General features: G+C 37.8%; 1 protein-coding gene across 1 annotated transcript; it reads left to right on the top strand.

Annotated features, from left to right (window-relative positions):
• Positions 1-1,719: 1,719 nt before the first annotated feature.
• pcsk1 (proprotein convertase subtilisin/kexin type 1) lies at positions 1,720-19,580 on the top strand. Its single transcript, XM_084387010.1, has 14 exons — positions 1,720-2,067; positions 2,733-2,837; positions 3,071-3,196; positions 7,894-8,040; positions 9,957-10,033; positions 13,024-13,112; positions 13,409-13,581; positions 13,772-13,984; positions 14,334-14,434; positions 14,856-15,089; positions 16,394-16,551; positions 16,633-16,766; positions 16,864-17,025; positions 17,802-19,580. Exons 1-14 carry the CDS (start codon positions 1,894-1,896, stop codon positions 18,204-18,206), a joined length of 2,298 nt encoding a protein of 765 aa, XP_084243136.1. The 5' UTR covers positions 1,720-1,893; the 3' UTR covers positions 18,207-19,580.
• The last annotated feature ends 2,375 nt before the right edge of the window (positions 19,581-21,955 follow it).

Raw genomic sequence — 21,955 nt, 5'->3', positions numbered from 1 at the left:
TCCAGCCTCTCTCTCTTTAATACAAGCACTTATCTTAGCATGACACTGCGCCTCGTGTTCATCTACTGGACTGAGCTTCGACAGATCACTCTGTCTGGGTCATTGTGACATTGAATAAATCTGTGAGATTATTCATGAGGGCTTGTTGCCTTCTTCTTCACGGTCTTCTTGGTATTCATACACAGGGCTTTTAAAATTCTATTTGTGAAAATCTAGAGCCTGAATTCCTAACAGCAGCCATGTTCATATGTGCATGACATTTCATAACAATTTCTGTTGATATGTCATATACTGTCCATAATGCTTAAAATATTTATATTTTCATGTTTACAACATCTTATGTTACCCCCCCCCCCCCCCCCCATAAGAAATGTATATTTCTTACCTGTTATTATTGATGTTTTTCAGTTAAGTGACTTCTAGTATTTCGATGATGTCATTGAGTTTATTTCACATTATATTTCTTCAGTATTTATTTTAAAATATTAATATTTGGAAAGTAGCCTATTAGTCTGCCAAAGCAAGATCAGTGGGAAACCAACATGAAGGAAGCCATTTTGTTGTCACGTGAGAAGAAAACCTTAGAGGACCAAATATAACAGTCTCAATGTCAGTAAGTGTTTTAGAAATATTACATATTTGGAATTTTTTTCTGAAAAAGCATTGTTCAGGTCAAACGAGTAACTCTTGATAATCATTATTTAATTATCATTGTTTTAATCCTGTTAAGGTGTGTAAACTCGTCAAAATATAATGTCATAAGTTTTTTTTTTTTTTTTTTGAAAATGGTATAAATGCTTTTGAAAAATCTTATTATTTTTTATGCATTAATTGCATATGTGTTTCATTGCTTTATTTTAAACCAAACTAGTAATTTTACTTTCCTTTTTTATTTTTTCTATTTTCTGAGAAGCTTTTAAAAGATTTCTTGAAAGGTCCTGTCTTTGATGCATCTATCTATCTGTCTGTCTATCTATCTATCTATGTGTCGATAGATAGATAGATAGATAGATAGATAGATAGATAGATAGATAGATAGATAGATAGATAGATAGATAGACAGGGGTGTGTGAGTGTGTGACAGCCTACCTTAAATATATACAAATGTATTTACAAAACATGTGTTTAACATGTTGCCAGATGTCTGTATGGGAATGCATATCATTGGTGTTTAATATGGATATATGTTTTGCACACGCAGCTCGTGTAGTGGAGCTGTTCAGCGCTGCGGTGCTGAAACGTCCTCATGACGCAGACGGTTACGTCAACTATTTAACAATTAGCCTACTGAACAGCCGTTCCCTTCTTATTTATCATTATAAGTTATATCCTTAAATTAGGATATATCTTCTAGTCTATTAGGCTACTGAGATATTAATTTGAACAGATGTAAACTATTCAACGAGATCTAGCCCAGAACCTCCTACATGAGGGTTTCGCGAACATATGAGAGCAGTATTGCCCGTGTAATTATTTTAACAAAAGCTTCAATTCCTGCTCAATTTCTAAGCGTAATAAGCGTCGTCGGCTATTTATAGAGAAGCATTCCCCTCTGCTTCCATGCGCAATTCACCCCCGCCCGACTCCCCCCGGGACCGGAGCATCCTACCCCAGGTAGAAATTGACGTCAGAGCGGTTCGTAATTTGACGTGTAAACATCCCTTCCCCTTCTACGACTCTCTCATTGGTGGCTTTCCATGCGCGTTCAATTACTCGCTCACACTGCATCAGAATTAAGAAGAGAATCTAGCGTTATCCAAGGAAGGCTTTTGTAGCTGGGCTGATATTTCTTGTTTACATAGTCTGTATTTATTTGTTAACTTATTTCTATTTAATAGTTTTGCATTCGTCGTGATCACCCAGATCATTTATAAGTGTTGTAATTGATTTGAAATGGAAGAAAGATGTCGTCCAATGTTGCTGTGCAGTGTTCTTGCTCTGTTCTGTGCGCTGGTGTCCTCCGCTGTGGACAGACAGTATCTGAACGAATGGGCGGTGGAGATTCCAGGAGGAGCCCACAATGCGCGATCCATCGCCGACGAGCTCGGATACAAATTAGTCCGACAGGTAAGTCACACCAAACACTGTGTTTTCCAGGGTAAAACACTTGCCTCACACACATCTGTACCTGTATCAGTGTGGCATGCAATTGTATATTCCCAATATGTTGTGTAATGCATTTATTCATAGCAACACTGTTGCTTTGCCGGATCATATTTGATCTGTTATGTCGATATGAATGTGCATTAGAAAAACGTGTTTAATCAGTTGCCAGAACATTTGCTTAACCATTAAACACTGAAGCATCTGCTGGGTGATGGTTGAATGTGCTTTGCAACTAGGATGCTTATTATTTTTGTATAATCTCCATATCTGAATTGATCTTGATTGTTTTTCGTTAAGCATTTAATGCAACAATGCAAATTGTAGATAGCAATACAATATTTCATGCAATTTCTACATTTGCTATAATTCAGACATGCCACAGTGTCAGCCTATATAATTAAAAATTCACCTGTTGTGTCAGTAGTTCTCTTTGAAGGAGGTTTTATACATGAAAAGAAACCCAAGTAAGCTGCATTTTTAGACCTATTAATAATTCTATTTTTTGTGAAGTAGCTTCAGGCCGACTAGACCAGACAGATGGGAACTGCGTCATTATGACCAGGCTTAATTTAGCTCTAAATATTAACCGTTCTCTTCAGTCAATTCTCTCTTTTGTTTGTCTGCAGATTGGGGCGCTGGAAAACCATTATTTATTCAAGCGGCACAGTCACCCTAGCAGGACCAAAAGAAGTGCGGATCATATCACCAAACGTCTGTCGGAAGATGACAGGGTATGAGACTTTTCGAAAGCCCTTGCACTGTTTCTTTCTATGCACAGTACATGATAAGATAAACTCATCTGAGATATCAATAAAAATGAAGTACGGAGGCTTATGTCATGTATTATATTCACAAAGAACAAATCAGTCCTATTCATAACAGTTTGAATGTGCTTTTGATGTAGGAGATGAAAAATAAATGTTTTGGACTTGGTTCTGAATGGCACCTGTGGCTTCTCCTTTAGGTGTCTTGGGCCGAACAGCAGTATGAGAAACGAAGGGCCAAACGTGCCCCGCTGGGGACAGAATGTAAGGACTGTTCGGTGGACAAACTCTTCGACGACCCCATGTGGAACCAACAGTGGTATCTGGTGAGTCTCGCCATCTTCATTTTCCTTTGTCAAAAGCGCTGTTTGAATTTCTTTTGCTCTGCAACATTTTCAGGCAATGATTCCAGAGCTATTTTTCTCATTCATTTTCCTCATTTTAAAGTTCTAAACCTTGATGTACGTCACTAAAATTATTTGGTGTAGGATTTATTCCAAAGATGTACAAAAAATGGCAAATATCCATTGAATTAAACATCATTTAGTATTTTCTTGTAAAACGGACTGTAATCTTTCATTTACAACTTGGAAAAAGCATTTTTTTATAGTGTCCACCTCTTTTATGAGAGAATGAACGATTCATCCCATGAAGCATTGTGAATGATGTAATCAAATTAGAAACAATAAAAGTATTCACTATAAGCCATTGATTATAAGTAATATATAAATATATAGATTAGTGCTTTAAAAAAATAACCACGATTAATTGCATCTAACATAAAAGTTTGTATTCATACGTGTGTACTGTATATAACTATATATATATTATACATAATATATATGTGTGTTTGTGTATAGTATATACAGTATATAAATTATATTTATTAGTGCTTTCAAATCGATTATTTGCAAGTAATTGCATCTAACAAAAGTTTATATATATATGTATATGTGTGTGTGTGTGTGTATGCTTTGTATGTTAGTTTGTATATTTACATGTATGTAAGTAACTTTTATGTTAGATGCGATTAATCACGATTAATCGTTTTGACAGCACTAATATATATTATATTTGTATAAATAGTTTGAGAAGGTAGGGAAACTCACTCGATTACATTATTCGCAGTGTTTCATAGGAGTGGGTGGCCAGTGCTAAGGTGTTTTCTCTAATTCTCATTTCCATGGTAACAGCATGTAAGTCATTCGGTAGAAGTTGAAATCACACTAACTTGTCTACTTGTGTTACATATCATTGCTTAAAAACCTCAGATCACAGTTTGACTTGAAATGTTCACGTGTTCTCGATAAAAAAAAGAACAATTTCCAATAGTAGAACCGACTTAACCGACCGGAACCCATTAATATCACCAACAGCTTTGTTGTAAAAGCCATTGTAACAATCCTTTTTGGTGAATTACATTTCCTGTCTGTTGGCTTTCAGTACGGGGTCAGTTGTCCCTCTGGACTCGAGCACTATGTGTGGTTTGAAGCCCAGTGTTTTTAAGCTTTCAGAGCTCATAGTATGGCTAAATAAAAATTAGATGGTAAAGGAGAACGCTTCTTAATCCCAAACAACAGAAGAGTCAATCACACATTAGTACCAATTTACTGAAACACAATGGATTGATGGGTTTATCTTATGGAAGCCAAGCTCTTAATGCCAGAGAATGGCTTCCGTACAGTCACAGATGGGAAGGATTCAGCTGGCTCTAATATGGATCACAGCTCATGGTTTATATAGCAAGTCACTCTAATAAAATTGAAAACAGCCATTTGCATTTCCGACTGAGGGATTAATTTTTTGGACAAACATTTTACTCTAAAACGCAATTTAGCGGTGGCATGAACCAGCAGTGACCTTTTGTTCTTTTTGCTTCAACAAGTTTCTAAACCTCTTCATTCCTGTGTCGAGCCTGTTTGCGCGAGCGCCGCCACCTCTTAACCTAATTGCTCATGAAGTTCCTGCCCAGTTTATTTTAAACAGTGCCTATCACTAAATTTAGCTCATTAGCTGATGTCAACCTCTTCGTTTATTCTGAATCAACTCATGAGACTAACAAGATGAAAGATGCAAAGTGAAAAATTGAGTTATCCCATTCATTGGATTTTAAACAGTAATGTATGAACCTTTTGAAGCAGACCTACCATGGGCTCAAAGGTTGTGAAGTGATGGTATAAGCTACTGTAGAAACCACAACTCTGTGATTTTTACTATTAATAAAGATTAATTGCTGAATTCTGCGCAACCGATACACGTAAATTGTGCCAAAAGTGCTTAGAAGTGACCTCTCACTCCCATGAAGCATTGACATAGCTGTTTCCCTACTATTTGAATTATTTTGAGTTTTTAGCAATATGTGATTAAAATGCAAAAATATTGTTATACAGTATATATTTCATTTTCTTGACTATATTCATATATTTACATTATGCATTGTTTCTGATTAAATCATGTCGTTTGCAAAGCTTCAAGGAATGCATAGTTTATTAGCTAATAGTTTTAGCTAGTCGCTTTTGTCGTGTTTCTTCTTGTTGTCTTTGCTTAAGTTTGTAATGCTTTGATTCATCTCAGATGTTGGTTTGGTTTGGCTTCTAACCCTTTTTAATGCAGAATCTTTTGAAATCCCTATGGAGAGAATGATCAGAAAAAAAAATGCTTCAGAAACCAAGGCTGCTGAAAAGTGGGCGGTCTCCTTGTGCTCCATTGGTCAATTTGAGTGATGATGCAGTGAAGGCAAGTGGTTAAAAGGGGACAGAAAGAATGACGTTCAATCTAAGGAGATGAAAGGATAGATAGAAAGGAAGGATATGGATTTATGGAGGAGAAAGACGACTCTGAGAATAGATTACATTTCACCCGAGAGGACTGCTGATAATTCAATTAAAGAGATGACTCATATCATATCTTTTTTTCTCTGTATTGAAAACACTGTGTGGTTCTATTTGTATTGCATCTGTGTACATGGAACATTTTTAGACGTAGCACTGTGTTTGACTGCGTCTCTTTTGAGGCACTGATCAAGCTAGAGTGTTTATGCAGTTACCGATATCTGAGACGCCTAGTAAAAGTTCTTGACTCACTTAAAGGTGCTATGTAGGTTGTAGATGAGTGACGTGGGGCTTACAGCTTTCCTGAGGTTATGTTGGTGCTATGTGGCAGAGCCGTCATGTGTGGCGGGTCGTTCCTTTCACTCCCCCTTCCCCCTCCTGTCAGCTATGAGTCATGCTTCATGGTAGAGTTACTGCAGCGTCTATGCATAATTCGTGAGCAGATCATAGACCTCTTTCTTCCTCTCTGTCCTTTATTCTATCACTATTATGCTTCAAGAAGCTTCGGTACATAACTATATATACTATACATATAGCTGTGTTTTGAATAAAGTGACAAGATTTTTTTAATGAACGAATCAGTTTCATTATTTTCCATGTGAGTGTTTTGTGAAGCACTTTTAATAGCTTTTTCCAGCTTCCAAAGAGCAATTCTAGGAAAATAGCCTAGGCTGTGTGGGACAAGCATACGGAGTGAATACACCCTTTCCTAATGAAGTAGGTGTTTTAAATCTGCACAGATTTAACTAGATATCTGCATTGTGAGCAAACAGAATAGACTGGAATTTGTTGTTTTTGGATTAACTGAATAGATGAGGCATTATTGAAGCTTGTAGTTTAGGCCATAAAAAAAAAATGCTTTGGTAAATCATAAAAGTGAGATGCTAAGGCATAATTATTTAATTATTTGCATAAAGTCAAAATTAAGAGAAAAGTCATTGACATAAAAAGCTGAATTTCTCTGTCGTAATTATGATATATGCCATAGCCTACGTATGATCTCATAATTTCAACTTTGTATCTAATAACGTGTACATAATATTCACATAACATCTTACATAATAATCTTTTTATGTGATAATTTTGACTTTATATCTCATAATTTCAACCTTATCTCAAATTCGGACATGGGATAGTTATGACATGAAAGCATACATTTTATTCTTATTACTTGTATGAATCACTCTCTATATGTCGTGGGCTGTGTCTAAAATCGCCCCCTATACCCTTAAATGGGGCACTATTTGAGGGGACAGCCATTTGTAGTGTCGGAAACCACAGTGGACGTTATCAAGTGCACTCATTCGATCCCACTATGCACCGCAATAACGAGTGTACAACCGATGTACGCTCAACCATAGATAAATATATACAAATCTATGCGCAGCTGAATCCATTTTTCAAACCGCTGGTCCAATGTAGCTACAGCGTGATATCATACAGGTAGAAATTCCTTTTAACTTTATTATTAAGTTGATTGATTAAGGGTTATACATGCTAGTTTCAATGACAGAGTTCAAGATCAATCTTTTCATCTTACTAATGGAGCTGCCAGTTTGCTAAGTTTGCTAAGCCCTTCCAGCGCACTCAGTGTCCGAATTCACTCACTCGTTTTCATTCACTCCTTCAAGTGAACTATATTAGTGGAGTAATGTAGGGAATAGTGAATGAGGGTATAGGGGGCGATTTCGTCGTGATCTACAGAAAGAGTCACTGAGTGAATCGGTGAACTAATCTGATTCATTTTATTGAATAGAATCAAAAGATTCAATCAATCCAAATCCTAATAATCCTAACTGGATGGCAAACTCTGCTAATACATTTGACACTACTCCGGTTAACTGCATTTTATATACTAGCTGCTTAGACTGTATTTCCCAACACTGCGCAGAAGCTCTCTGATATTTAATTATCGGTCAATAAGAAAAAATCCCCTCATGGTCTAGTATGGACTGAAAATACTCTCCACAAACTAAAAGGTCAGCATGGGCGATTATATCGCCGGCTTTCATTTTCAAGCAAACAGCTTTTGTTGGAAGGGTCAGTGGATGTGTCATACAAAGAGGCTTTTGTGTTTGTGAAGAGGTTGAGAGTACCTCAGAATGTTGAGTGGTACTCATGTATATGACGCTGAATTACTCACATATTCACTCAGCACACTTAAACTGTCTTTCCTCATCCTCCCCTATCAGCAAGACACCCGGACGTCTTCATCCCTCCCCAAATTGGATCTACACGTGATCCCGGTCTGGAAGAAGGGTATCACAGGCAAAGGAGTGGTCATCACCGTGCTAGATGACGGCCTGGAGTGGAACCACACCGACATATACCCTAACTACGTGAGTGTGTCGTCGTGCAACGCCTACTCGACTACCATCCGTAAACCTCTGCGCTGTAGTTTCCATGCCAACGGCTACCCCTTCAACCGTGCGGAGGATTATCCATAGTGACACCTACCACGACACGAGCAAAGCCATTTGATAAGGACTTCCAGTACAGAAGGCCACAAACAAAAATCTCACTCGCTCATTCAAAGCTATTTAAAAATTCAGTCTGAATGTGTGCCAATTACATAAGACTGCAGTGAGCCCAGCATCCCTTTTTTTTTTTGCAATAGAGACGACTCATAAATCACAGGATAATATCAAACATCTGTCTCCTATTAGGATTTGAGTACATAGTAGCATCAGCCGTCGCTCTGCTGTTGGCTTGTTTACAAACAGCAGTCTCACAAAAGGAAAACCCTATAAGAGACCCGTATGTGTCTGATGCTGGCAAGTGTGGCAATGACCGCTTAATGCAGACTCGTGCGCGCACACGAAATAAACATAGAAAATTAGTTAATAATGCCTTTTAGTTTTATTTGCATAAACTTGTACATCAAATTCAAAGTGTTTTACAGGTCACTTAAAAAAAAGCATATAAATATAATAAACAAATATAAATAAAGTAGGTAGTAACAACCAACAGAGTAAATATAAAACTATAACATTTTATGTAAATATATGCATCTGTTAACACTGTCACATGAACTCATAGGTTGCTGCATTCACGCCATGCTGAAATTTCCATAATTATGAAGTTTTCTGACAACGTATTCTGTTTGGCTAGCCTGGCTAACGTCAGACCAAGTCTCATTTGAGACTTGGTCTGGGAACCACGTGTTCATTTTCTCGTATTTGAGGCGTGGTTTACGAATGCCCAGAGCCATTTATTGGGCGCTATGAATGTCTATCAAATGCGCCTGTACGTAGCTCATAACCAATCGCTTCAATTATACCAGATGACGTATGTAGAGTGACAGAAATTCATCGAGGAAAAAGACGATGGGTCAAAGATTTATTTGTGCACGATGGCGTTTAGCGAATATTACCGTTTGTGCAAGATAAACATGAGGGTAGAAGGAAATGTCAAGTCTGATGCCATGTTGGAATCATAGATATAAACAAACTGCTTCGGTGTCGTCATCGTCTTGGCTGCTCCCTCCCCGTTCTGTGATTGGTTCCCTTTTTCAGGGGAAAATCTGGTCCATGGTGTCCAGACTGCCTAGCAGCGTGAATAAAATCGCGCTGCGAGCAAGGCAGTATGGGGAAACCCAGGCTACTGTTTGGCAGCATTTATCCCAAACTACAACGTTTTGGGCCAGTTCACACAACACACGTTTTTTGCTTTTAAAAGCATGAAATGCAGGGTAGTGTAAAAAACAGTCCCTAAAAGGTCACTAAGACATGTTTTTTTTGTTTTTTTTGTTGAACTTATCTAACTTGAGCGCTGTGTTTTTAGAACATTGTGTCATGCGCGAGATGCTGTAAAAGAGGCAAGCGCACCTGTCAAAGACGTCCATTGTAGCGAATGAAAAACTATGGAAAAACAGCGCCGTTGACTACAAAAACGTGTGGAATTACTTTTTTGTTTATGAGACATTTGGCATAAATGTAGTGCTTTCAAATCGATTAATTGCAATTAATCACATCTAACATAAACTTTGTAAATATGTGTATGTGTGTGTATATATATATATATATATATATATGAAATTTTGTTAGATGCGATTAATTGCGATTAATCGATTGACAGCACTAGTAAATAATGTACTAGTAAAACTCTTTGCAATTCAGTGTAATTAGAAACAGTAAGAGTAGTTTCTCTCTTCCTATAAAACATCTGTCTGCACTACACTACTGATAGCCTATTTGTGCTAGAAAAAAATGTCTGCAATCATTGAAACCCTAATTGTCTGCTCTCCTCGATGTAGGATCCTGCTGCTAGCTATGATTTTAACGACAACGATCCTGATCCCTTCCCCAGATACGACTCCACCAATGAAAACAAGTGAGTGAATGAATCCTATACTCTTTAATATCTCCAGATGAATGGACAGAAAACCTCAAGAGATTTTAGGATCATAACTGCTGATCCAAACTTAAAAAACACAAGGACAGATTTCCAAAGTTCCTTTCAATTATCTTTAGCAACGCATACATGCAGCGATAAGGAAACTGATGACTGGAAAATGTTATAAGCCTTGGACTGTCATAGTTGTTTTCTGCCCTCTTTAAAGAGATTTGCAGATTTATTTAACATCATACTAAATCTGTTCGGGGGGAATTAGACCAAGCTGGCATTGCTTTCCATCTTTAAGCTGCTATGAAAGAGAACCGACAGTGTCAGTAGGTCTGATCTGAGAAGGTCTGTTCTCCATCAGGGAATGAGTGTAATCCATTCCAATGGTACACACATCACTTGAGCTGTCTTACATAAGAGGATCAGAATCCATGCACATCTATTACTTGTAATCAAAGTGCATACGTGCATAAGCAAAATTATTTAGATTTTAAATTTTTTTTTTATTAATTGTTTAATTTAATCAAATTAATCCCATATTACAATACTACATATCTGTTCCAGAGGAAAGGATAAATAGATTACAAAAATGACAAAGTATTATACTGTTATACACACACACAAGCACGCACATATATATATATATGTACACTATTTATATTTGTACACTACACATATTTGTTTTTTGCTTTATGTACAAATGCAGATTAGTGTCTCACATCATCAGTGCTTCAGGGAACATGTCAAATTGAAGTATTTTACATTTGCATACAGGTCAGAGAGCATATGTAATTGCAGTAATTTCATGTTGTGTTATTTAATAATTAAATCAATGTGATAAATTGACAGTCCTAGTGAAAATGAAGCTTTGAAACAGAAATAAGTGGTCATAAAAATAGAAACACTCATTATTCTTCATCCATGTGGTTATGTGTCTATGTCAGTGAATGACTCATACTGTGCAGCTAGTTTTTTGTTTTGCTCACGCACACACACACAAACACTCATAACACTTATAAAGGCACATGCAAGCTCGTTCAACCTCTCGCCCGCCCATATCAACATATTCTTTTGTCAACTCAAGGTGCTTTGCTATGATTGTCTGTACCGTGTTAAATGCATCAAATGCATTGGTGTTTCAGATGATGGTTATTACGAAAAAGGGAAACAAATAATCATTAACAGTTTTCAAGAGAAAACATTTTCGCAAATTACTATCAACAGTTATCCATTGTTAGTCTAATCTTTGACATCAGCCACTGAGTACTATTTTCCTTCTTTATTATCACAAATATTATTGGTGATTGCTAAAACTAGCATCATCATTAATATTGCTAACACTCAGGATAAGGCATATGAACCTAGCATCATCATTAATATTGATACCCATATTAATACCCATAGTGGATGATATTATGTCTCAAATCATATGGTTTGTTAAGAAAAGATTGTTTTTATAAGAGACTGGATTTTTCATTTTCACTTGGCAGACAATTAAATGGTTAGAAACATCTCATAAACTATATCCTGTGTTTTGGACCAGTAAGCAACCCCTTAGCAACCACCCAAAAATACCTACCAACCACCAAACACATAGCAACCACCCAGAACACATTAGCAACCACCTAGCAACAATCCAGAACACCTTAGCAACCACCTAGCAACTATCCAGAACACTAGCAACCATCTCTTGGCGTATTCCTTATGTCCGAAGACCAGTGAGAAGGATTTTGTCTAAGGCGACAAGCTCTCAATTGGCTACAAAGACTCAACTGACTTGCAGACTTTAGAGCAGATGGGACAGGGAAAGGTCGGGTCGCTGTCGTTGGGTACTTGGGCAGGCAATTCTTTCTTTCGTTTACGCTTCGCTTGGCAGTTTTCGCTCTGTGTTCTTCAAATTCCCTGGCAGCCTTCAATGTGATGTTTCACACTTAGATCTATCAGATGCCAGTATCTCCCAGTCTTGAGGGTTAATATCAGCTTGTATCAACTGTTGCTTCAGCTGGTCCTTATAGCGCTTGCGTGGGGCTCCTCGATTTCACTTGCCCTGGCAAAGTTCCCCATAGAACACTGCTTTTGGCAGCCTCTCATCATCCATGCGTAACACATGTCCTGCCCAGCGAACCTGACACAGTAGCAGCATATTCTCAACGGAAGATTATGGAAACTCAGTGGCAAGACTTCAAGACAAATAGAGAAGTTCTGGAAGAAGCGGGCTTGCCAAGAACAGCGACACTGTTGATGAAAGCGCTCAAGCAAGGCAGATGTGCTTTCTGTACAGGACCCATGATTCAGAACCACACAGCAGAGTGCACAAGCAGGCGCAATGAGCGGTTCTGCCAGGCACATTTTTGGAGGAGGCCAAAGAAGCAGGCTTTGGCGAGTCGTGGTCCACGTCCTGGGATATTGTTGCATCATTTTAAATGATGCATCCCAAATAGGTGAATTGGTCCACTGCGTTCAGAGGATGGCCATTGATGTTGATCTTGGGTAGATTATAGGTGTCTTTTGTAGGGTTCTGGTACATAACTTCAGTTTTCTTCAAGCTGAGAGTCAGACCAAATTCAGCAACCATCTAGCAACCATCCAGAATACCCTAGAAACCACCTAGCAACCAGCCAGAATCCTCTAACAACTACCTAGCAACCATTTATCAACCACCAAAACACACTACTGTCATGCAACCACCCAGAACACAATAACAACCATATAGAAACCACACAAAACAACCTAGAAACCACAGAGCAACCAGCCAGAACACCCTAGCAACCACCTAACAACTATAAGAACACCAAAGCATGTAGTAATGCCCTAAAAACCACTAAGACCTTAGCAACCACACACCAGTCCACTATGTAACCATGTTTGCAAATCTGTGTTGGTGCACACATTTAGATATAATGGGTTTTGAACATGCCAGCTATATTAAATTTGAATGGAACTGAATTGTAACTCTATTCTCTGTTGTATGCCCTCAGGCATGGTACCAGATGTGCTGGAGAGATTGCCATGCAAGCAGACAACAACAAATGTGGCGTCGGAGTGGCCTTTAACTCGAAAGTGGGAGGTGTGTGTTGTCAAAATGTGTTTGTCCACTTTTGGTATCTTTTTTTTAACCAGTCAGGTGTTTGTATTCAGCAACAATGAGATGACAATATGATTATATAACAGCACTGACCTGTACAACCAGTCATACAAATACAAAATCCACCTGTCCATGTCCCCTTGGACATATAAGCGTTAGTGAGTCATAACATTACAGCAGCACATTTAATCGTCACAATTCAAACACAATGAACAATTGTACAGTAGATTGTTTTGACCTCTCCATGAAGGGTAATCTTTTGTGCTTTCCATCTGCAGGAATACGAATGCTGGATGGAATCGTGACAGATGCCATTGAAGCCAGTTCGATTGGCTTTAACCCTGACCACGTGGACATCTACAGTGCTAGCTGGGGCCCTAACGATGACGGGAAGACTGTGGAGGGGCCCGGGCGTCTGGCCCAGAAAGCTTTTGAGTATGGTATCCAGAAGGTGAGAAGTGTGGGAATTGGTTTTACTAAAACTACCATCCTAGCAACCACCAGAACACACTAGCAACCACCTATCAAACATTCAGAACACCCTAGCAACCACCCAGCTAATGCATTGTGATTATGGCATGGATATCTTAGCACAAACCTGTTATAATCTAATAATCTCTAAATAATTGTTTTCACTCCAGGGGCGTGGTGGGAAGGGCTCCATTTTCGTCTGGGCGTCTGGTAACGGTGGGCGTCAGGGCGACAACTGCGATTGTGATGGATACACAGACAGTCTCTACACAATCTCCATCAGCAGTGCGTCTCAGCAGGGTTTGTCTCCGTGGTACGCTGAGAAATGCTCCTCTACGCTTGCCACAGCCTACAGCAGCGGAGACTACACGGACCAGAGAATAGTGAGTCTTCGCTTATACATTTTCTTGCTCTTATGATCGTAATTATTATATTGCTTTTGGTTTTCCTTGTGTCAAATAACTTGATTTCTCTTTGGAGATCAATAAAAACTAGTGCTGCAGCACTGTCAATTAGTGCTGCTCACATAAAAGTTCAAGTTTAAAATATATGTGTTTATATATTATAAGTATAAATATATATATATTATATATATTATAATTGATTAATCGATTTGCAGCACTAAATAAAAATAGATTGACAGTTTTGAGTCTTTTTTGGTTGGTGTGTTTGCTTCTTCTCTATTGGGTTTTGTTATGTTGCCATTTAATCTTTTATCTGGTTGTCTTGCAGACTAGTGCCGATTTGCACAATGAATGCACAGAGACACACACTGGCACGTCTGCATCTGCCCCATTGGCTGCTGGGATATTTGCACTGGCTTTGGAGCAAAAGTATGTCAAACATCTTGCATTTTGTATGTTATATTGTTTGTAGGATTTCATTGGATTTACATCAGTTTTCAGAGTTCATTATTTTTACAAGAAGCGATTTTAAGTATTTGAATAGCATATAAAATGTCCACCCATTCGGATTAAACACTTTTTAAATAAATTTAATGTCATGCATGAATAAAAAGTTTAGGAAAACAGGTAAGATTTCTGCACAAAAAAAAATCATGTAATAGTTTATTACTCACTATTTGCGTATTTTATTTTATTTATTTAAATAATCATACTTTCGAAATGCAATTGATGGGAATAAGCATAAAATGGATGCAAATTTTATTTGCAATTCAAATAAAAAAATGTAATCTTAAGTTTGAGTGCGCATTTCAATAAAAATGTGCATCTATTCTCTTGCTCTCCACCCTAGTCCTGATCTGACCTGGAGAGACCTTCAGCACTTGGTGGTTTGGACGTCTGAGTTTGACCCCCTGGCCAATAACCCAGGCTGGAAAAGGAACGGAGCTGGATTGATGGTCAACAGTCGGTTTGGGTTTGGCCTCCTGAACGCCAAAGCTCTGGTGGACCTGGCTGATCCCAAAGTCTGGAAGCATGTTCCGGAGAAGAAACAGTGCATCGTCAGAGATGAGACGTTCCAACCAAGGTAGAGTTTAATGAGTTTGCTTCCAGATGTTAGGCGCAGAAAATTCAGCTTTTTTCAGCAGAGACAAGGCAGTGGTGTTGCACCTCACGCATGGAAGACAAAGCTAGCCTGATCTCCTGCCATCTGCTACTGCGCTCAGCTATGGCAATTCATTAATAGACACATTAATGCAGTAGATTCCGTGTGTGTGTGTGCGTGTGCATTTGCGCCCATCTGTTGGTTCTTTACAACGGCTTTTGTAATTCCTACAGAAGGATTTAATAGGAAGATATATTTTGAGAACTTAGAACTGGAATCCATTCCGGTTTTTACTCAATAACCAGAGTGGGTTTTTTTTCCTCCTACATTTACGTCATAAAAACTCTTGAGATTGTGAAGCTTTAGTGTTCAGACAAAGCTCATCTAGAAAAACTGCACCTGAACAGATGTTTCATCTTCCTGGAACTGAATTTCCCTATAACCGGATGTCCTAATGTAAATGTCACGACACACATCATAATGTTGTTTATAGAATGCCACGCAATCACACACAGCACAAGCTGCCAGCTGCGAAGCACTTGGCATTTTTGGTATTTGCTACACCTTATTTAAAACACTGTAGAATGAGAGTCCATCCATTCATCCATCCATCCACCCACCCATCCCATCCCTATCCATCCGCCGTTGGTTTACCATTTGGTACACATTATCACCATGGCTCTTGTTTGATGCAAATTCTGTGCTTTTCAATGTAATCTGCAGGGATTATAGTGCATTTCACTGATGCATATCTGTCTATGGAACAGTTGGCAGAAAAATCCCTTCAATAATGTTGAAACTCCGTGATCGAAGCTGATGATAAAAGCACGTTTTAGCATCCTTTCTAAATTCATCATGTGAAAAAAATGGCTACAGGCTAGATAGAGACATTATACACATAAATATATATATTTTTTTTCAAATGTTTTTGAAATGAGTTTTATGCTCACTGAGAATGCATTTATTTGATTAAAAAAAACACCAATATTGTGACATATTACATTTTTAAATACATTTTATTCTTAAAAAATATTTTAAAATGAAATTTATTCCTGTGAAGGCAAAGCTAAATTTTCAGCATCATTACTCCAGTCTTCAGTGTCACATGATCCTTCAGAAATCATTCTAATATGCTGATTTGCTGCTCAAAGTACACTAGTATTCCACTCCCTACATTGCCCGTGTGTTCCCTTTGAATCTTGTCGTCGCTTAAGCCATGCTTTGCCTGACGAGCTACATATTTGCAAAAAAATATGTTTAACTTGTTTAACTTTTTTTGTATACAGACCATTGAAGGCTGCAGGAGAGATATCCATCGAGATCCCCACTAAGTCCTGCGCAGGACAGGCGAATTCTGTGGTGTCCTTGGAGCATGTGCAGGTGGAGGTCAGCATTGAGTACACACGGAGAGGAGACCTCCACATCACGTTGACATCTCCGTCAGGTGAGACATATATACACAATGAAACACTAGCACGTGCACATTTGGGAATGAGAACACTGATTGTTGGGTTTGTCCCATTAGGTACTACCACAGTCCTGCTGGCGGAGAGAGAGAGGGACACATCATCCAACGGTTTCCGAAACTGGGCCTTCATGTCCGTGCACTCCTGGGGAGAGAATCCCACCGGCACTTGGACCCTGAAGATTACTGATACGGTACATATCAGCATCTCCGCAAACAAATATCAAATGCACATGGAGCGTCTGCTAATCACAATCCATTTCCCTCTCTCTCTCTCTCTCTTGCTAACAGTCAGGACGGATGGAGAATGAGGGTCAGATTCTTACCTGGAAGTTGATTTTGCACGGGACATCTGAGAAGCCTGACCACATGAAGATGGCGAGGGTGTACCTGCCCTACAACGCTGTACAAAACGATCGCAGAGGAGTGGAACCGATGGAAGACATGATCAAGGTCAGAACGGGAGCAAAACTTTAGAAGATGCAGAGAAGAATGTTTATTGAAATTTAGGTTCTTTGACATATTAACAATATATCTATACTGACCCTAGTGAAAAAAATCGATTTTATTTCATACTAAGTATACTACAAATGCATTAACATATTTACTGACATACTGTAATGCTTGAGGGTTACTGATATAAATATTATATTTAAACTTTATTTGGAGTACTTCTGTATTGCACAATGCACATTTCTTAATATTAAGCCTAAAATGTGTTTTAATATCACTCTTAGTAAGGATAGAATGATCTCTGTATAAGGTCAGCCTTTAAATTCAAGATATTTAAAGTGTACCTAAAGTATACTTGTAATAGTTCCACTTTAGCACAATCAGATATACTTGAATATATCTTTAGTTGGACTTCAGCACTATTTCCGTGCATAAAGTACAAAATTAATTGTTCCAATTTAGCAGATTTTAAGTATTTCTGTTTAGTATACCAAATGTACAAATGCAGGGTATTTATATTAAGTACATGTAAATGTATTTGTAGCGTACTTAGCATAAAATAAATTTATTTCAAATATATTTTGGTATATTTATTTTTCACTAGGGGAGTGTTAACAATTCATACACTCTCTGGCCAAACATCGAACTTCAAAAATGGCATTAGTTGTGGATGCATGCTTCTGTTGTTATTTGCATGCGTCTGATGGACCTGTTGGAAAGAAGTGGTATGCAATTCCTCCAGTCTTAACTCAATCTCCTATCCCTCTGACCGGCAGGAACCTCCGACTCCGGCTCACAAACCTGAAATTTCAAGTCCGGTGGATCCAGACTCACTTCCTTCCACTGCCTCCTTCAGTGTCCCAGAGGAAAATCCAGCTGTTGCTCCCGGCCCCATCTCTGCCAATCTGGCCCTGCTGCGTCTCCTCCAGTCGGCCTTCAACAGGCAGATGCCGGCGGTTCCTCCGCACGTTCTGGCGGCTCCTCCCAAGACCTTTCAGCGCGAAAGGATCCCACCGCAGAAGCTGTACCAGGCCCTCGACCAGCTGAACCGCTTCAGGGGCTCCGAGAACGGCCTGTTCAGTGACTACAGCGACAACTTCTACAGAGCCCAACCGTACAGGCACAGAGACGACCGGCTGCTTCAGGCGCTGTTTGACATGCTCGGAGACGACCAGCAATGAGACAAGAGGGACGGAAAATGAAGGACAGGAAGAGTAGGTAAAAGAAGCCGGATGCCCTGCTGAAAAGACCAGCTTAAGGCCCCAATATACTTTTTCATTCTTCGCTGTGGGGGTAAAAAGAAGTTCGAGATACCTTTGCAGCGCTATACTGTTAGCAAACATCCCGACACCAGGAAGTTCACTGTTTTGAACTGGCCTGATTTTGTTTGAAATGACATCACAGCAGTTCGTTCTTCATTTCGCTTGAAGTATATCGGGGCCTTTAGGATTCCAAGCAACATAGCCATGGTTGTTCACCAGCAAAAACTGGATCGGGAAGGTTTTGTTAGTGAAGGTCTTGGTATTTAAGTTGAGCAAGTTATGCATTGCAACTTATATAAATGCAGCTGGTGAACCTGACAAGCTAGGCTTTTCAGCAGGGCGAATGGGCAAGATAGGAAGTAAAATGGTACATAGAGGAACTTAACGGGGATGAAATGAGATACATAGAGGAACATGGCATATTGTTCTCTTCCAGACAAGCTTGTTTTTATCTGCACATGTAGTTATCAAGTATAAGCATTCTAAGGCCTGTGTCTGTCAGTGTGAGTGTTTGTATATCTGTGGTGAACAGCCAGCTGTATTTATCTCTCAGTTTTGAACCAGGTTGCTACGATATAAAACCAATGACAGGACCAATCATGGCGTCTCTTGCCATTTGCCCTCTTGATGATTTTTCTCATGTTGCCTTCACTGCCACCAACTTTTGCATGCTATGAAAACGTTTACATTAGGATCTTATGAGAATATTCTATTATAAAGATGATGATTGTAAATTGTAAAGATTTGGGAAATTCTCATTCTTCGCAGAATCAGTCCTTAAAGTTAACACGAAATCTAAACTGACCCGATTTACTCAATGCACGTTCTTGTGCACCATTTGTGAGTGCAAGCTATTCCAAGTAGATCAATGTTTGTCTTAATACTTTAACAAAATATAACGACTTGCCTTTTTGACTGAAGTCACAAATTTCTCTTTCAATCCGTCCCTGGTTCTTTTCTGAAATAAAACACCCACTTTTCACAGGTCAAATTGATAGCTTTTTTTAATTATTTAAATACTGTTGTTTTTCTAGAGCAGGGTTTCTCAATCAGGGTTTATGGACCTCTAGGGTGATTAATGATGGAACTACAGGGAGTCTGTGAGACTGTGATAGAAAACTTTTTCCTGTAAACATATTTTATCTGTAAACAAAAGATATATACTCACTCTTTTATTCTAAATTGGGTGGATGATAGAAGCATCGTGACCATTCAAAATGATTAAATTCATAATTAAAGCTAATAATTATGTATTGAAGGAGATCAGTGTTTGTCTAAAATACTGAAATTTGCAAAAAATTATTATTAATTTATTATTATCAATTATTATTATTAAATTATTATCGTTATCTAAAACAAAAACAAAAAAATTTACTTGAAAAAATAAACGTTTGATAAACTAAATTAACTAAAATTATAAATAAACATTTATAAAAACTAAATAGACATATTTTTTAAAAACGAATAAAAATAACAAAACAACAAAATGACTAAAACTTTAAGTAAATTTAAAGTGAAAACAAAATATAAAAAGAAAATGTAATGCAAAACATTAACAAAAACTATAACTATTTCATATATAATTTAATATATAATTGAGGTCATATAGGTGGTTTAGCAGACAGAAAAGTTTGGGAAACCTTGTTTTAGATTAAAAGACATCAGTAACACCTGGTTCTACTACTGAGTGTTTATAGATCACTGTAACACTTAAGATGACAACATTAGAGAACTATCATTCAGTAAACTGTACAGTACCGAGGACATGTACCTGTGGGACACCTTGAAGCCTAAATTTCTCTGCCCTTTTTTGCACAAATGTTACCATGTACCTCTCCCCTGCTCTCTCTAGAAACATCAGCTTTATAAATTATCTCTAAATAGTTAAATTATGGTTTTAGAACTCATGGAAAAGTGATCCCAAGCAACTGAGTACGTATCAACTGGTTTTGTATTTTAAAGTTCATAAAACAAAGATAAAGTTTTATTTTTCTAAGAGTTCATAGTAGTTTATGAGTACACAAAGTAATATCTATATAGAACCCTAATATATTAAATCACTATTTACCTCATAAGCCTAAATCGCAATTCCTACCTGTCTCTTATGAGTATATGTTGTTGTACCTTTAGCCTGAATGTCTCTGGACTTATTTCCAATAAACTTTATCCAGCTGTTGTGATGATGCTCTGAAAGGGATAGTCTGTGATTTGCATTTGTAAAACAGGCTTGAATGTTCCTGCTCTATTCTATTTTTGCATAACCTAGTGCAAATGTTAATCATTTTAAGTTAACTATGTTAAGTTACCTTTTAAGTTGAATGCAAAAGTAATTCAGAAACCACAGTTTTGTTTTTATTTTTTAAAGATATAATCTGAAATTGTTGGAAATGCCAGTTTGTCAAAAAGAAATGATTTAATAAATGTTTGTCATGGTTCAGCACATCATTTTTATTATTTTTATTTTTCAGAGTGGAGGAAATTATCAATTGTACAGTAGCCTATATTTAAAAATAGCCAGGCCAGGTTTGGTGGCTGTAACTGTAGCCTGATCTTCTGATCCAAGAGAATGTGTTAAGGTGACAAAAAAAAAAAAAAAAACACACACACATCTTGTAATTTTGGGTTTGTGTTTATACCAATTTACGCTTCTGTCCAAAGTTGTTTACAAAATATATAGTTTAATGTATATCGATATGAAATGACTTTTATCATAATAAACTGAACAGTAATATTGCAAGCAAATTTCTTGTATATGCATTGTGTAAGACTCACTCAATAATCATTCTTAATTTTTAACGTTCAAATACCATGATGCATTTGTATGGATGCATGTTGGATTGCAGAAGAGCTTTCTTTCAATGACACCTCCACACATGTGGAGAAAGAGAGTAAATACATTTCCTGCTTCACTTCATTAATAATTTAAACATCTCTGGTTTGTGAGAGCTTTAACAGCTATTCCTCATGCATGTCGAAAGTAGCCTAACATACCTCAATAAACTGTAAACTGGCCAATATATTCTTGCTGAAGGACATTGCATAAAATCAGTAGCTAAATTAGCGAGTCACAACCTGAACTGTTCTTGTGATCATAACAAAGATTAAAACGTCAAATCAATGAAACGAACACTGGCTTAATCAAGCAAGTTTTTTTGTATTTGCTTTGATGGGCTGATAGAATTGGCTTAGTTTTTGATTCAATATTCCCACTGCATGTTTTAATAAAGACTTACGTGTTTGATATTTCATAAAGAAACATTGCGCCATCTTGTGACACAAAATGCACACTAAACAGCAAAGTTCAGGGCTGGAAACGCATTATTTGGTGTCACTCATCGGGTCACCCTTTTGCCTCTGCTGATAGATGTCTGCAAATAGCATCTTTCCCTCTAGATAGCGCAACATTTGTTTGTTTTTTAACAGGAATGAATACGAGGCTGTGAGGGAGTGCGTTCAATGGATTTTACTGTCGTTTAACATCCGGTTGTTTAGCTGACGAAACTTGTGAGTTGTGAAAATTACGTGAAATAAGACATTTATACAGTGCGTGTCATTGTAAAGACTGTAGGCCTACGTCTATCCCCCACAGCCTCATTTTCATCTGCGTTAGAGCAACCATTGACTTCCATAGTAGGGAAAAAAAAAAATACTATGGAAGCAATGGCTAC

The sequence above is a fragment of the Rutilus rutilus genome (assembly GCF_951802725.1).
Source record: "Rutilus rutilus genome assembly, chromosome: 18".
Taxonomy (NCBI): Eukaryota; Metazoa; Chordata; class Actinopteri; order Cypriniformes; family Leuciscidae; genus Rutilus; species Rutilus rutilus.
Note: the sequence above shows the minus strand (reverse complement) of the source record. Positions and strands in the feature narration are given on the sequence as shown.

What these genes read in the sequence shown, in the direction of transcription:
- pcsk1 (XM_084387010.1), top strand. Translation starts at nt 1,894, where the DNA reads ATGGAAGAAAGATGTCGTCCAATGTTGCTGTGCAGTGTTCTTGCTCTG. An exon ending in ACTACACGGACCAGAGAATA is followed by an intron (nt 13,985 to 14,333) that starts GTGAGTCTTCGC and finishes GTTGTCTTGCAG; the next exon opens with ACTAGTGCCGATTTGCACAA. An exon ending in CCCTGAAGATTACTGATACG is followed by an intron (nt 16,767 to 16,863) that starts GTACATATCAGC and finishes TCTTGCTAACAG; the next exon opens with TCAGGACGGATGGAGAATGA.